The sequence below is a fragment of the Syngnathus acus genome, chromosome 5, assembly GCF_901709675.1.
Source record: "Syngnathus acus chromosome 5, fSynAcu1.2, whole genome shotgun sequence".
NCBI lineage: Eukaryota > Metazoa > Chordata > Actinopteri > Syngnathiformes > Syngnathidae > Syngnathus > Syngnathus acus.
The window spans coordinates 8577729-8595202 of NC_051091.1; the positions used below are offsets into that span (position 1 = coordinate 8577729).

Sequence of the window (17474 nt, forward strand, 5' to 3'; positions counted from 1 at the left end):
TGCACCGACTTTTTCTCTCGGCGGGCAGAATGTTAAGATGCTGCTGCGAATGGCGCGTTTTGCTAAGCAGTCAGCTCACAAATCCACAAATTTGTGAGGAAATACACTCATTTGCATACAGCAAAGAGTTGAGAAAAATTGAGATTTCATCCTAATGAGAGCCGAAACCAAAACAACAATAACTCTGCTATTATTGTGGTTTGCAGTAATGTAGAAGCACATTGCATCACACTGAGAAGTCTCTTAGCGTCATAACGGGGACACCTTCACCTTGTAGATGCAAGTGGTTTTGGTCTTCTCACTCTCCTGAAGAACATCAACTTGTTATCTCAGGATTCTTTATGAGCAGTCTACTGGTCGGCCCTGATTGATTGCAAGTGTAAGTGTTTTTGATGGTTGCATCGTGTGTCTTTTAAAGATATTTGTGAGGGGCTCTCCCTCTCTTTAAAATGAAAATATTTCATCCTCCCTCTCTATAATAGCCACTCATATTTTTTTCTTGCCTGTCAAGCCCATTGATATGCAAATAAGAAATCTATGGTAATATAGACTCATCAAGTCATTCATTCTACATTTTGCATATGATTATATGTGGAATCGGTTTCAATTTGAAAACCTTGATCTCCATCTCGCACGTAACCTTGACCTCCAGATCAAGACTCATGTTGTCTCTCGGCGCACGTCAATCCAATCCAAATTTGAACCAAATTTGTCTTCTCCAGCTAGCCCAAAATGAAAAGTCCACACTTCTTGCCAGCGCTGGTGAGGAAATATAAACCTGATGCCAGAGTTGTCCACGCCATGGACCCCATGATGAGAAGCAGGCGTGTCGGAATGCATGACCTGCTGAAATTTTCCCGTCATATATTTTGAATGTAGCTGCAGCGCCCCCAGATTTGATTCACAGTGTAACGCTGGAGGCTTTTGGCTTTGCGAGTTTGTTTACCATCCGACGCGCATATGAGATATTATGTAATGTAGCGGCACTGTCATGCACCGCTCCTCAGGCACTTCCACAGCTAAAGAAAGGGTGTCTATCATTTGCGCCTTACTGGGCCTTAACAGAAGTGAGATGAATGCAGAATTTATTTGACAAACCTTGATAATGCATAACTACTAATCCTGCGTAGAATGAAAATAATCGTTTTTGGGGGAAAAAAAAAAATTCAAGTGTGAAGGATGTGCCTGTAACTTAATAATACTTGAGCATAGCAACGTGAGCGTCATGATGGGGTCTTGTTTATGGCCGCCTGTCAGCCGTATGCTCTCTATGCTTCCCACTTTTATGGCTGCCTTGTAAATTATGCAGATTTATTGCTCTCACTATGTAACATTTATCTTTTTTACACATGCTACACGTGGTCATTAGTTTTAAACTGATGGGGGTGGGGGGGGGGGTCATGTAGTGATATAGTGCTGATTATGATTATGTCTGGTATTTTGGAGTAATAATCCAAATGATTATTTGGGCTACTTCAGTTCATTGCTGTCATAAAGACATCAAATAACACAGAGAAAATGACATCCTTTGGCTAGAGATGATTAACTAGCAGATGATTCATGGATGCATATTACAGAAAATATCAGTTCATCTGCAGACTTTGGGAGGTTGTCCAATCAGAACTCCGTTTACTTCCTATTTTTGACAATGATGGACTGCAGTCAAATATTGATGACAAAATTGTGCTTAATCATCTCTGGGCTACTAATACACAGATGCAACTTTAATTTGTTCCGTGACCCACGCTTGTACCTCAAAATTAATAATGGCTCGTATCTCAAACAATGACTCAGAGATAATCATTTTATTCATACACACACCATAGTCTGAAACTAATTCATGTCTATGGAAGAATTTCTTGTTGAGCTTCTGCTCCAACTGCGGTCGTCAGATTGTGTGTACTTCCCAAAATTGTAGCACCTTTGACAGTCCCCAGACAAAAGCAAATTAATGATTTGAAATACAGTTGGTGATATTTTAAAAACAACATTTTGCTTTGTGCACAGATGCCATATTTTTTTGGGGGGGGGGGGGGGCTTGTCCCCCTGTGGACGTGTGCTCCGAGTGCTTGTCATGACAGCGGCATCAGGGAGCTGCTGTGGGAACAATCTATGTGTTAAGGCCACAGCCCTCATTAAAAGTGATGAACCATCAGTGGCTCGTGCTGAGCTGTACTGCCAGGAGAAATGGCGCATGGGCGCAAATATTGATTCTCTTTATTGTCTCCCAGCGGGATCCATGTCGGAGATCCACGTGGATAAATATTTGCACAAATGAATGATCAAAGCAGGAACTCGATATAAAATGAAAACACTATTCTACTCGCACTTATCAAATGTAATAAATGTTTTAAAATGGGATGTTGCTAGTATTACTGAATTAAACTGTGTATGGTGGATTTGGTGATAAATACATTGTGCTGTTCAAATACTCCACTGTTAAAATAGTTAAAATGATTAAAATGAATAATATTTAATTAAATTAATAATAATAAAATAAATACAATAAAATAATATAATAATAATAAACGATTAAAATTGAAAATTTAATATAAAAAAAACCAAATCCATTCAATGATCAGGACCTGACTGCATTTTTCCAAAAATAAATAATTTTTCAATATCCAGAAGGATAGGAGGTGGATGTGTCAAAAATTGCTGTGAATTTGGTGCCTGTGTGAGCTCCGCGTCTGCCTCGCCGTGACGCAAGTCTCACGTCCTCACCTGCTCGCAAAGCCGCTAAAGTCACGGCGGCGAGATAATGGGTGTTGATGAAAAGACTGCGGGACTCAAGTGTCATGTCTTTGCACATTCCGCGCATGCTTGTTGCAAATGCATTTTAGGATGCCAAGGAACGTGCGCACATGAACGGGCTTCCGAGATATGTGTAGGCCAGTCAGTGTTGCCACTGATCTTATTTGTCACGTTATCGCCGTATAAGAGATAAAACAAGGCAGCGAAATGCGTGTGAGCTACTCCATTAGATTAGCCTGGCAAATTGATTGTAAGCGTATAGTCGTCTCCGTCGCAAAGTGGCACTGATTGCAGGGGTGGCTGAAACATGCTGTAGCTTAATTTGATCACGCCGTCGCTAATGCCGTGTGCATTACGGCAAACACTGCAGATTGGGATTAATGCGGCCGTCGGTGGAGGAAGTTGGGGATTGTGTTTAGAAAGGGTGATTAATAAAAGTTAAAGAATGACAGAGATCCATTCACAAACACCAGCCACCGCGGTGAAGTCGTCCATTTTTTATTCTTATAGCTTGATTGCAGGTTGAGCAAAAAAAATCCTTCGGGTCACACTAAACCTACTCAAGGCGTGGTCATCATTTTGGAATTGTTGAATGAGATAGATTGTGGAGTTGAACTCTACAGTCTCTTACTTACTTACATTGAAAATGCCCGCTGAGTAAAATGAAGGATAAAGTGAATACCGTGATGATAAACGCGTCCGGTCTGCCCTGTGTCCTTTTCCACCTCGCCTTGTCACAAGCACTCCGGAAGCCAAATGTCACATTAGCATGTCTAAGACTGACTCCCATGGCTGCCTCACATTGATGCTTCTATAGGTCCTTTTGAGATGGTGCAGCAGCTTCCATTTCTTCCAGGATCTTGCACCATTAAATTTAAGATGTAAGAATAAAATGCCTTTTACCTGAGGAGACAATTCAAATCTTGGGGACATCCCATGACGGTGAGTTCATAGCCGTAATTTAAAATATCTTAAAACAGTTCTTTCATGATGTCAAACTACTTATAGAGTCCAAGATAGTTGGGATTCCATTCTTTTCGATTCATAGTTTTCTTCAACATTCCGTGCCTTATAGCTTGCATTGTCAGTCTTTTTTCACAAGGTGGCCCTCAGCCATGAAGCTGCATTTGATGGTATACCAGTGGGAGGAATAATGTGATACGGTTCTTTATGTTCTGACGCCCCCACTGCCCTCCATGCTCCTCTTAGGTCTGCTTAATTCTTAACAATCTCAAGCGACATGGGCTCACACAAGCGTGACTAACGGATGCTGCATGCGCGCATACAAACTATTTATGACGTCTTCATTGGTATTTGGAAAATATTTTGGTGGGGGAGCTACAAATGTTTAGAGACAAGTAGTCAAGTCAGTGTGCTCTTTGGCGACATTGTGTTTATCAGACTAAACATGGACCAGAGGGAGCAAAAGGGGGAGATTTGTCTCAGAAAATGAGAAAGACACCAACAATTTTGTTGAGGAAAACGACACAGCCTCCTCATAAATGACAAATGAGGTGTCTTTGCGCTGTGAAGCGGACTAGAGACAGCAAGCGGAGCTGTTGCGTAAATTAAAGCCATTCAGGAAGCCGTCGCTCAGAGCAGCAAGGGCGACGCAAGGCCCACTGTGAGAATCCCACAAACATGAGCGCTGCGGCGGGGAGGACGTGATGGGATGCATCCGAGTGCAATGAAGAGGAGCGAAGAGTTCATGTTGCCATGTGGACCAATGCTCGGTTTTTTTCCTGCTCTGCCGTAATGGACTCAATCCATTGGATGAAACAGCGCAGTTGTGTTCCTTCAGGAGATTGTTGAACGAGGCTTTATTATTATTATACGATAAAAGATGCACGTTTTTTTTGGGGGGGGGGGGTTTACAAACACCCAAATTCTAAGGAAAACACTGTTAAAATTTCATTATATGCTCCTTACTGGGTATGTAGAAAAATGTGGGGGGGAAAAAAAATCTGAAAATACCCAAAAGTCTAGCCTAGCACCTGGGAATGCATATAACGGGAGGGAGGGGAGGGGAGGGGCCAGTGCCCTCGCGGCCCCCCTTCTAGATCCGTCAGTGGTCTTTTGGTTGGACGCTGCTAATAGGTGAACTACATTGCCCCACTCATATTTTTTTTGTATGTCTAAGTATATGTTGTGATTTATTGTATTTCTTTTAACTGTCACACATTTTGTAATGAAAATACAGATTCCATTCCCCTTTAGTGCTTTGACTTTTATCAAGCACTCTGTAAAGCACATTAGGGAGAGGATTAGAGCGGAACCGTCCAAATGTTACAGTATTTTTGTGGCTCTATTCACAGTAGAACAAATGAACAATTGGCCATTAAACTTTTCACCATTTTCTGTTCCATTATTAGGTAATGTTGTTCTGCTTTAGTGGAAATCTCTGCTCTTACACATCTTATCTCTGTAAAGGCATTTTTTTTTTCTTCTAAAGAGCCCTTGCATTGTATCTTACTAGATTGTATCTAATGAAGCTTCTGATAAAAGAATGTAACATTGCTTGAATTAGTTTTTGAATGTTTGTGGTACTCACGCACATATTTACTAATTGACGCCAAAGCACTATAAATATTTTTTTTCCTCGGCACCTTTACTCGAGGAGTTGAAATTTGCCTTTCAGAAGAGCCCGTCACTTTGTAAGGCTCGCATATGCGCAGGTATGCACGGGCATGCGATGCGGCTCGTCGCTGCAACTTGACTTTTAATCAGGCAGTGAGGAGGTACGCTTACCGTCTTTGAACAGGCGGCAATCTGCTTGGCTTTCATTCGCGGGCTTCTTCTCACCAGCGAAAGATCAGCTATGAGGAATGCTTTCATATGAAGCCTCATTCCCCCCCGAGACTCGTTGGCAGCTGATTTTTTCTCCATATCTTCATGTCTGGGGAACTTTTTCATATTGGGCTGAAAATGAAGATAAATAGTTGCGCCGGTTTTCATGTGGCAAATGAGGGACTAATTAACATTTTCTTCCTCAACTGGAATATTTGCATGGGCTGGGTATTTTCCATTGCCGATGAGCTGCTGAGCTGTCTGCTCATCTGGAAGTGACAGCATTCAAATGAGGGCATTGTATTTTGTAAATGTTCTCAAACACAAGTCATGCCAGGTGTTTTTTGGTGAAATGTAGCTACTAAAATTATTTTGAATAATGTGATTGTCATTCAGTGAGTGTCAGTTGACTTTAGATTGGCAATTAGTCCTAATCCAATTTTGAAAGGTTTTGCCCTGATAGTGATAGTGATTTAGTAAATTAAAAATAGATCAAATGTAAAAAATACAAAACATGTTTATTTTCAAAAGCCTACGCTCAAGAGATTTTGTTTTTTTTCCCACAGCTTAGATCCGCTCAGCATGTGAATCATCATGCGAAGATATTTATGTTTGAGTTACAAATCCAATTAACAACCTAGGGGCAAACAATTTTTTTTTTCTTTTTTTTCCTTTTTCCTAAGAGACCAGAGGATGGAATTATGGTCGTAGATATTTATGGAAGCTTTACACGGAAAATAAAGGCATGCTTTTTTTTTTTTTCTCCTTTTTCCTTAATAGGGAACCAGGAAAGGAGCCGTGGCCTGCAATTTGAAGGGTCCGTGTTTCCAATCCAGGCAACGATTTAATGCATTAATTCCGTATCAGTTCGTTTATACTAAATTAACTCCTTTTTTCTTCCTTTTTTCAATCAATCTTACTACTCTTGTACTTTCAATCGTGGTTCAGTTGGCTGATGCGCTGAGTCAGCAGTTGAACTCAATCTGAACCTGTTGTTATGGAGCACAATAATGAGATGCCAATTTACTCTTGCCATCACTGCATGCGGTTCGGTGTAACTCAAAAGGTCCGCTGACTGCCTCGTTGTGGCTCCTGAACAGTCAAAGTTACTATTATTTATTTTTTCTTCACTCTGCACTTAGCTTAGCGCTGTGTTGACCAACCCACTGTGTACAGCATGTTTCCGTTTACCTGCAACGTGAAAAATTCAAAACCACGTCAGCACCCGTTTACCCGAACTCGTCTCTTAAATGTACGTCTGAGCCACTCGGACTTTTAACTTTCAACCATTTCATGATTTCTTGTGAATGCCGCGGAATACATTGCTTTGTCTCTAATTATTAATTTTCATCGCTCATTACTTCTTTTCTCTCTTTCGATCACAGTTCTTTGCTTCAACCATGTGTCTGTCATCTCATTCTTTGGCTCCATCTTTGCGAACAGACAGTTTGACTTTGCGGCTGCATTAATCACACTTTTTTGCACATTTAAAGCTTGATTGATTGGCACGGTAAAAATCCACAGGGGGAGATGACACGAGTCTGATCATAATGATTGGTGCTTCATTATGCCAATGCGGTTTGACAAAATTTAAATGGCCCTCGCCTGACAGATGAGCAATGATTCACGGCCAGCTCCTTGCTCTTCCGGGTTTGCTGCTGCAGTGCATTGAGACTCATTAGGACTTTGCTTTGAATGAGCCAACCATTAGAGGACTGCACGAGGAGGAATAAAGTCAACTTTTTCCATCTTCCAGCCACTGTCCACTTCTTCTAATTGTATTTCATTAGAGTAACCAACCATGTGGTTACCTCACACATTACACTCAGATTAACATCTCCATTAAAGTAGCCAATCTGTCTGCCTGTTTAAAATGAAACTCTGATTAGTATTCTGTCTTCACGCCGCATTTCGAATGATTCTCAAGCATTAATTGGATGCAAACGTCCCGACTGGTTTTCGTCACCATCAGTTTAGACAGGATGGGAAGAAGACGCGGAAGACGATGCCAAAAAATAAGCACGCTCGTTAATAAGCAGGTTGGGTCGGGTCCACGGGTTGGCAGTCAGCAAAGGCAACCGTATCCAAAAAGACAAGGTCGTTAATCAAAGAGGATCGAAGCTCACTCTGGGTCAGCGGCGAGAACAAGGAATGCTGAAATGTGACGACAAGGTACAATGAACTGGCATGAGTTAGGCGGTTAAAGGCGTGAGGTTACCGGGGATAACGAGGCGGAGGTGAGCAAGGCAGGGAGAAGGGGACGGGCGCACACTCAAAAATTGTTTTTTGTTTGCTGCTGTCAAGCTTCTCTTTTCTTTAGTTTTAAAGGAGCATTTGCCCAAGAGTCTGTGTAATGCAATAACCCTCATTTTTCAAAATCATGTGGCAGAAAAATGCGAGTTTTCCACTTTTATTTATTTTTTTGGTTAGAGTTAAAAAATATATATCTATATTTGAACACAAGTGGTGAAACAACACATGTAGGCAGCTTTTATAACGTACAATATTATTGAGTGCTACTTTTCATTTCTAATAGAGGCAGGCTGGAACGGATTAACGGCATTTCCATTCATTTCAATGGGGACACACGATTTGCGATACTCGTATTATGATTTGTGCATGGCACTGGAACAAACAAACTCATATCTCAAAGCACCTCTCTATTGAAATGTTTGGTGTGTATGTAATTTACAAGCTGCTGATCAGTTTTGAATAATGAAGACCTGTGACTAATAGCTTTTGAATCTTCCATAACGGGCTGGTTATCCACTAAATCTCTTCATTACAATTGGCACCTGCAGCCAGTTAGCAGCAGCCGACACTTGATGGCATCTCCTAGTGGTCGCAAATGATCCTTCATATTGCAGAGGCAGATTAGCAGGCGGGTCAAGGATCACCACAACATATCAATTTGATGTATGTCACTTTCCATGCTAATAGTTCCATTTCTGCATGTCAAAACGCTCCCATGCGAAGCTCTTCCGGACCCTCACCTGCTGCCAGCTCGCTGGATCGATGGTAGAGGACCTCTGAGGGCTGCGGCCATTGCTGACACAGACAATATACTTGCACAGTAGCTAATAAGTCTGCATGTATTGATTGCATGGGTGCATGGAGAGGCTGTGAAATGCCTATTGTTCACTCTTATATCAAAGCAATTCTCAGCCAACTGTTATTTCCACCTAAAGCCATTTTTTTTTTCCTCAACAAAGGGGATGGACTTAGCCTAGGCTGGCAGAGGACGGATCTAAAAAAATAGCTCAATAGCACACGGAATGAAAATACTGTGTCCCGTGGAAGTGTGTGACCACAAGGGAGAGTTGGAATTGGACACCTCTGCAGAGGTGTGTGCGTGCAGCAGTGTTTTGTCTCTTTGCACATATACGAAATTGGGGGGAAAGGAAGGAGGTTATGGGCTGCCAGCAGAGGGGAGTCAATGGCCATCATGGCATGCTGGGAGTAAACAGACTCAGGTAGGGCTACGGGGTTGGTCGGACTCAGGGGGGCCGTCACCAATTGTCACCGCCAGCTTGAGTCATAATTTTCATCTTTGTGTGGAAGAGAGCTAAAAATAGCCGTTTGCGTGTTTGCCGTGTGTGAGCAGAAAACAACTTCACACAGTGATCATCTAAGCCCCCATTTGGCTGCTATGCATACAATAACAATGCGAGATTGAAGGTTGAAGTCAACCTAAAAATTTGTGTCAGCGTAGTGCAATATAATAATAAATAAAACCCAAAAGTCTCACGCTGTTGAAGTCAATTGTTGGTGTCATTTTCAAATGGCCACACATCTGATAAGCCCAGTGCAAGGAACTATATCAGCTATGTGAACAATGTCCTGCTTCAGTGAGTTCTGTCTGAAAGGAACAGGCGGCCAAATCTCGTCTCTACTTTTACGCCTCTGACTCACCAATTTACAGAGCAAACGATTGGAGTGTTCCGTACGTAACCTTCGTGATTAAAGAGGCCTACGGCGTCTCCATCTTGCTGCACGTCACATGCTAGTCGGAAGTTGTCCGCATGACGACAACCTCTCCCACCCCGTTTGAGGCCAAGGTGTGCTGTTTCGATCCTGTCTCAGTGATTAAAAATCTACTTCAGTTGTCGTCATAGCGATCCGGGGTTGTCATAATAGCAGCACCTCTTTTTTTTGTTCTCATTGGTGTATTTTTTGGAGGCGGGGTTACTGCCTCTAAGACCTCCCCAGTGTGTGTGTTTTTTTGTTTGTCCCTCTACATATCCTCCATCACGCACATCTACTCTTGAGTCATTAAGGACAAGAGTGCACTTTGACTGCATCACTACACACACTTTTCATGCATTCTATATCACCTGAGAACACCAACAGTTATTTGATTCTAACAGTTACAGTTCCTGAGAGGCATCAGCCATAATAGTTTTATTGATTCAGTGGATTATGAGGGTCATTGGGTCAACTGCACAAAAGAGGCTCCAGAATTGAGCTCACTTTTGACAGGACCGAAGTGAGACTACACGCCTTTCCGTCCATTAAATTCTCTCACACATGCTTTTCCACCCATTCATTTGTTTATCTCCTCATTACATCGATACGAGCTTTTTGATGGCCGCTATCCGTCAGCTTCATGTTCATTTTTTTTTTTTTTTTTACACGAGGTGCCAATAGGATTTGTAAAGCCCTAATTACTGGGAAAACCTGTCTTTCAAGTGGCTTGCTTGGTTCATTAAACACTCAGTCAAGTGCTTAAAGTAGAACAGGGAACAACGATTAACTATTTGGATCAGCAACAAATCACACCATCATGCTGTAGAAACACGCACAGCACGATGCACAGTTAGAGAATAAAACTTTATCTGATTATCAATTAATCGATGAAATAATTGCTAGAATAATCCATTCTAAAAAAAAAAAACTCAATGCTGACAGCTCAATGCAAATCTCGATTTACTCTCCTTCAGAAGTCTTCAAACAATTAAACAATTGATAGAATACCAAAGAAGTGGTTTTGTTTTTTGCTTTGCTGTGTATCTGCATTGAGACTGACTCTCTTGTGTCTCATTGTCCTGCAGGTGGAACAGTTAACAATGCCAGCAGTTCCCATATGGAGACGCGGGTGGGTTAAGTGGATGCATGTTGACTTAATGACAGGCTGTCGGAAAGTAGATGACACCCAATCAGACAGTCCGCCGCATGCGAGCGGACACTAGAAACAGAAGATCTCACTTGTCGTATAATTAAAACATTCACGCGGTAGGCTTTGATTGCAGTAGGACAGTTAATCTATCTCATCGCTCCCCGGCGAGAAGAAGTATAGATTACTGGTCAGTGAAATATGGATGCACGCAAATGAGGCATGGTTCTTTTCACCTTTTGTTATTCCGCTGCATAAAATAAGGTTGCTGTTGTGAGAAGAATGTTGTGTAGACTTACAAACCTCACTGGACAGAAAAGGAGACTTAAAAAGCAAATGGCTTTTTTTTTTTTTTTACACCTTTAACTTGACAATTGATATTCCACTGAATGATTGCATATATTTTCCAAAGCTAGTTTAAAAAAAAAAAAAAAGAAAGCCCTCGCCACAAAACGACAATCACAGCACTGATTGCATTGTCATAATGGTGTTTTTTTTCTCCCCCTCTATCTACAATCACACGATTCAATCAACCGGGGCTTTGAAATCTCCACCTCGACTTAGATGTGTTTTTCTGAAACTCAGGTTTGCCTACATAGTTCAGCGCAATCATATCCAAATTTTCAACCTGCAATATTTTCCTCCAAATACAATGGCAAGGATCCCACTTGCTGTGAAGCACACAGCGTTGTTGCTATATAAAAACACAACTGAATATTTCTACAACATTCTAATTATGGCTTCATGCTGTTTGCGTTTCTGCTGGATTTTTCTTCTAGCAGCTCCATCTTAGTGTAAAACATTTGTGCTCCAATGTGGATTTAGTGACATGGACTGAAGTCACTTTAGCTGAAATTATTTCACAAAATAATTATGTAAATAATATGTCAAAGTAGAGCAGTTCCTAAGCGTACTGGCAGTAAAATTAGAGTTGCCATTTCCACTTTATATATGTGAGGTCCCGCTGTGGAGACCACAGAAGTGCAGAACCACCTGCCGCGTTTACTTCCTCCCAAAGACAATAGGAGGTGGAGAAGAGTCACAGAGGCTTGTAGGCTGCTGCTGAGTTCATAGCTGAGATGATTTGCCGTTGTCACTGATAAGAAGGAGAACCCGCAGCTTGTCACCGATTTAAGGTCGACGACTTAACAATGTGAGGAAATGATCATAATGAACCCGTTTGAGAAGATCAATGTTACTGAGATGCACCTTAACATTGGTGCACGGCTTCCCTGTTTCTCCTGTTAGTGTGTCCGGACCATATATTCATTCAGGTCTTTATTTTTTTTTATCTTATCATTATCGAGGCAAGTTCAAGGAGATGGGATCTCATTTGCATATAGTGAGCCCCAGGGCTATTGTGTGTGTGTGAGAGAGAGAGAGAGAGGGAAGCCAGGTGATTCATTCCAGCTCCTCCGGTCTTATTTTCTTTAGGGGATTAGATTAAAACCAATCAGTCAACCCAAATCACACTGACCTGAGTGCGGCGTGGGACTGTGGCTTAAGCATCCGGCGTGCCTCTCTCGCTGCCCACCCTGAATAGGTCAGCCTCTATTTTCTCCCGCTCAGCCATGGCAACGCTGCACCTCGGAACATTTTGGCTAAAAAGAGACAACGTTCACGCAGTGAGGGGCAGGCCAGTGTGAACATAAACAGTGTTATTTTGCACCATCCAAAGGGCGTAATCAATGTGATGCATGTGGGCCAGAGTGCAGGCACAACCCACAAGAGAGATGAGTTGGAGTGCTTTTGGAAACTGCTCTTAGGAGAGCTCAGTAAATGTTGCACATGTTGATGCATTTGTGTTGCTTTTCGCAATTCTACGATAGCGCATTACAAAAATTTACTAAAGGAATTGTAAATGGGATTCAAGCCCGTTACGGTCAGATACAAATGATTGAATATTGATCCTTAATAATAAATAATAGCAATAATAGTATTGCTAGCATGATGGTTGCTATGCTCACATTTAACGCTAACTGTTAAGTGTTTAGTTTAACGATGAAAATCAAATGAGTATGCAAAATACATTGTGTGCCTTTTCAGCCAACATTATATTAATTTTAATATTCAAAACTGTGACCCCCCTCCCCCAAAAAGATAGCAAACAATTCGATTCAGCATGCAAATTCCTGTGAGTGTGCTCTTGCTAGCTTGGCGAGCAAAACCCAGCATTGAATAATAGAGTTTGTAGTTCTGCCAGGCTTGTCATTTTGCACACTTTTCCTACGAAACCATTCCGCCGCCGTTCTGCAAACCGAGCAGCAAAACATTATGTCACGCTGACTTCTCACCACCAAGATGAAATGTGCAGGTCTAATGTACTGTATGGATAAAATATGGTCTAATATTTCTAAACATCCCATACGTACCATTGGAGAGTACAAATGTAGAGACATAGATGTGGTTCGTACATACAACTTTAATGCATTCACATGGGAGGACGTACTGTGTCGAGGACATAATGTTAAAAGTGTCAGCAAATCGACTTTATCTGTCAAATGCATTCAGTCAAATGTTATGCCAGATGTGTGGCATGTATTTGAGGTGTGAGGCCCTTCTCACTATCTTTTCCGCAGTTTAACACCTTAGCATCTAACGTCCCACTTTTCCTTTTTTTCCGTTTGTTTTCCAGGAGAGGAAGCTGTCGGCCTTCCCGTGCATTGAAATTTGTTGCTCGCTCGTCACCAATTATATGATGCCACTGTCCCGCCAGACGGATTTCTTTGTTCCCGAGATGAGGGATGAGGCCAAAGCTGATGTGAAAGAGGAAGACTCTGATGAAGACAGAGGAACTGACATTACAGGTAATATTTTACACAATGGAAGACACAGTCAAGTGTCCAATATCAGTCATCGCGCATTCCGAGAGAAGTGTTCATTTATTTTCTTGAGAGCTCGTACAGCCGATTACTGGTGACTGCGGTTCAAGTGTGCTCCGGCGGTGACGGCAGCTGGCGTCACTTTGCGGCGACACATAAAAAGCGTTTGACACCGTAATCACAGAGGACGTGGAGATAAATGAGAGCTTGTAATTGTTCTGTCACGCCGTGTACGGGTGATGGAGCGCAATGTGATATTAGCGACCATCACGCGTCCACGCCTGGATGAACTGTCAACAAGTACAAATGACTAAATGAAGGACTGATGGACTGAGCTGCACTCTGGCCTTGTGAATTCCGGAAATAATTCGGCTTTCTGGATGACTGCGCGGATGATGGCAGGTTTACATTCTGCATGCGTTAGGTCACAAGTCATCTTTTGAACAAATTAAAAAGTTTGAAATTAGAAAGTTTGAAAGTTTTCCAAGGCGCATAGCTACCCAGTAAATATACCGGAAATAAACACATTAAAATATACTTCAGCAGTATTCACCAGTTTTCTGACGCTAAGTTGTGATTGGTTGGCAACTGTGATGTCATTTTCAGTCGACCTCAAGTGGCAAAATGGCCGCCGCCTACTCTTTAACTTTCCATCTCATTTTGAGAGCCATATACTTCTCACATTACTACCGTTTTTAAAAATAAATGATCTTCAAGACCTTGGTTCTGAGCTATTATAATCCCAATGGGGCCAATTTAGCAACGGAATTAGGAAAACTTCACCAAAAGACTTTGAGAGGTCCACTTGGCTTTCATCCGAGGTTGTGTTTTTACAACCGCTTGAGGGTCATCCAGCCCGCATGTCCAAGCACCATCTCGGAAGGGCCGTCCAGCCAATTAGCTTTAAACAGAGCCATGATTTCTCCATAAATGTCCTTGGAGCGTGGATGCGATCCCATGTGCAAAGATCATCTGCATTCATCATAAATCCCATTCGCACCTCAGCGAAGAGCATCCGCTTGTATCGCCTGCTGTTGGGACATGCCAGCTCATCAACAGAACATTTCGCAGCCCCTCGATGAATAACACCAATGAACTTCTCATATAGAACACCCCATGTGATAATTACATTGTGATGGGACCCAGTCTGGACATGACTTGTGTTTTTTTTTTTGGGACCATGTGCCGTGTTCGTGACAGCCATCTGGAGTGTGAGTGGAGTTTGATTTATGAATTGCCAGATGTTTATTGTTCTGTTGTTTGTTGTCATTTGATAGTCTAATTATTAGACGAGTTACCATTTTGAAATTGGCTATGGTATTAGATGCTGATAAAAATAAAATTCCACAAGCCTGTATATAGAGATATGTGCACAGGGGATGGTGGAGGTGTGTGCCCAGAGGGGAGCAGCTGGTCAAAAGATGGCCGTCATAATCCTCTGTAGCATATTGCCATTTAGGCATCGCTTGCCTCACTATGACAACACCGCATGCAATGCTGAACAAGTAAGCACGCTTGCGTCGCTGATGGACGTTTCTAGTCACATGATCAGCCAGTAATGCTTTCAGAACTCCACCTGCTTCTGATCTGTTGATTCTTTCCAGGCCAAGTGATGAGAAACACACCATTTAAATTAGATGGGGGGAAAAAATAACATTGTTTTTTTCCATCAGACATCTCTGATTAAAATTTGCTGATCAGTGGAATTTATAGTGGGACACTGCCTTGAATCACTGCTTTTTATTAAATGGGGCAAAAAAAATAAAAATAATGGTTGGATCTTGACCACCACACCTCTAATGCATAGTCACCACTTTCCTTAATCAATTAGTCACTCCTGCCTTCCTCCCGCGTCGCCTTAGGTGCTGACTCTCACAGCGACACCAGCTCAGGAAGCGGCGGCGTTCCCTGGGACAGCCGAGAGACGTCGCTGGCCGCGTCCACCGCCGCCTCCTTGGCCTCTTCTCTCCCGCTGAGGGACGTGGTGGACGCGCAAGGAGACGTCAAGCACAGAGACGGCAGCGAGCGAGGCTCGGACGGCTCACTGGCCAGCGGCTCGTCCTTCGAGGAGCTCGACATGGATCAGGAGGAGCAGGCGGTAAAGGAGGAGGAGGAGGAAGTGGAAGAGGAGGAGGCCCCTGCGGGTGGCGATAAAAAATCTGGTGAACCTTTACAGGAGGAGAAGGTGGAGAAGAAGGAGCCTTTAGGGGATGACGGCAAGGAGTAACGAGAAGCGATGTTGGCCACTTAACGGCGGCACACGAGAGAGCGTCTCGTTGTTGTTCTTGTTGCTGGTCACCATGTTACCATGTCGCTGGATCTAAACCCATTCACAGCAATTTTTAGTTCATTTTATTAACTCTTAATCATGAAAACAATACATCTTCATATTTAAACCATGCGGTCACATGTGCCATATACCTGAAGGTCTCACTGGAGAAACACCTGTGGAAACTTATTGTATTCGAAATGATTTGTTTTCAAAGGCAGTGTTGACTTCTGATTGGCTCCGTTAGGGAAGCATCGATTTGACAGTATTTTCTTATTGTGGTTTTGGTTAGCAGTATGCGACAAAAAGACGAGGCACAGTCAAACCTCAGTTCATGACCTTAATTTGTTTTCGTCAACCGAGGTTTGATTGTATAATGCTGTGTAATTCTATGTTAATGCAAACCGATTAGTTCCATTTTTATTCAATGCATTAATGTCTGACAACTTGTGTATTTGTACACATTCGTTTAAAATTTGACCTACGAGCATTATTGAAAAGGGGGGGGGGTGGGGGGGATACAGTGCCACCAGCTGGCAGTGGTGGAGTACTACTACCACCACATGCCACGACTGTGAAGCATCCCAGCAAACCACAAAAATGAACATTGAGGTAAATTGACTCAGTCTAAAATGATCCCCATTCATTTTATACAGGTAGAATTTGTCTCATTAGACTAATGTAAAAAAAATCACCGCATTCAATTGTGCAGGTGTACCTAATGAAGAGTCCGATAAAAAGTAGCACATTTGGTCATCAGTATTCATTTGTTAAAACGATCTCATGGAAATGATGTACAGTAGCGTGTCCGCGCGCCTGTAATAATAAAGCATCAAAAATGCCTTAAAGGAAGTCACGCGTATTGCTCTGGTATGCGTTTGGTCTGTAAAAGAGTTATCAGACAAAGCCACATGTGTTGAAGACATTTGCTTTTTTTTTTTGTCTTGTACGGTGCATTGTGGGCGGTGGTCGGGCTCGGATGAAGCTGCGGCGGCTGCTGATGAGCTTCTCATAATTTATTAGGCTCACGAAAAAACACTTAATCTTTTTAGGTAAGAGCAATTCAACAACTTGATAAACGGGGAAATGGACGGGGATGGGGGGCGCGTGACTGTATAACACGGGTGTCAAACTCAAGGCCCGGGGGCACATCATTTTATGTGGCCCGCGAAAACAAATTGTGCATCAAATTCGTGTGTCATGACTAGAATTGCAAATTATCTTCAGTTTTAATATCTTTTTTTTGGTCCAGTTTTTACTCATCTGATTTGAAAACGAGTTATTTGTCGGTTTGTTTTGTAGCTTTTACTGTATATAATATGAGGTGCTCATACATTTATTTGGGTTGACAGTCATAATGGCCCTCCGAAAGAAGCTATGACTACAATGCGGCCCTCGAAAAAAATTTGTTTGACACCCCTGCTGTATAACCATCACTGGTACGACAATCGCAAGCAAATTTGCCCATGCTCCTTCAATGCTTCTTGTAATAGGAGTCCAACAAATATCCCAAACTTTAAATTCAGTCACCGCATTGACCCGGTCAGAATTTGAACGAAGGCTTTGACATTTGGGTGACGATACATCACGGCCGCAGTGTAGCTGCTTACTGCCTTCTTGTACTGCTTAATGAACAGCATGACCTACACTTCAAATACTTCTCTCTTGCACCCTCCCTGTCTTTTTCTCTCTTTTTGAAATCAACATTGTAAACTAACTAAGAAGAGGG

At 42.3% G+C, this 17474-nt stretch overlaps 1 protein-coding gene across 1 annotated transcript; it reads left to right on the plus strand.

Annotated features, from left to right (window-relative positions):
* Nucleotides 1–13270: 13270 nt before the first annotated feature.
* On the plus strand, nucleotides 13271–16592 carry LOC119122686 (testis-expressed protein 264-like). Its single transcript, XM_037251155.1, has 2 exons — nucleotides 13271–13461; nucleotides 15339–16592. Exons 1-2 carry the CDS (start codon nucleotides 13350–13352, stop codon nucleotides 15701–15703), a joined length of 477 nt encoding a protein of 158 aa, XP_037107050.1. The 5' UTR covers nucleotides 13271–13349; the 3' UTR covers nucleotides 15704–16592.
* The last annotated feature ends 882 nt before the right edge of the window (nucleotides 16593–17474 follow it).

Excerpts from the sequence above, each read along its gene's own strand:
- LOC119122686 (XM_037251155.1), top strand. The coding sequence starts at position 13,350 with ATGATGCCACTGTCCCGCCAGACGGATTTCTTTGTTCCCGAGATGAGG. Across the intron at positions 13,462-15,338 it reads CAGAGGAACTGACATTACAG|GTGCTGACTCTCACAGCGAC; the intron begins GTAATATTTTAC and ends GCGTCGCCTTAG.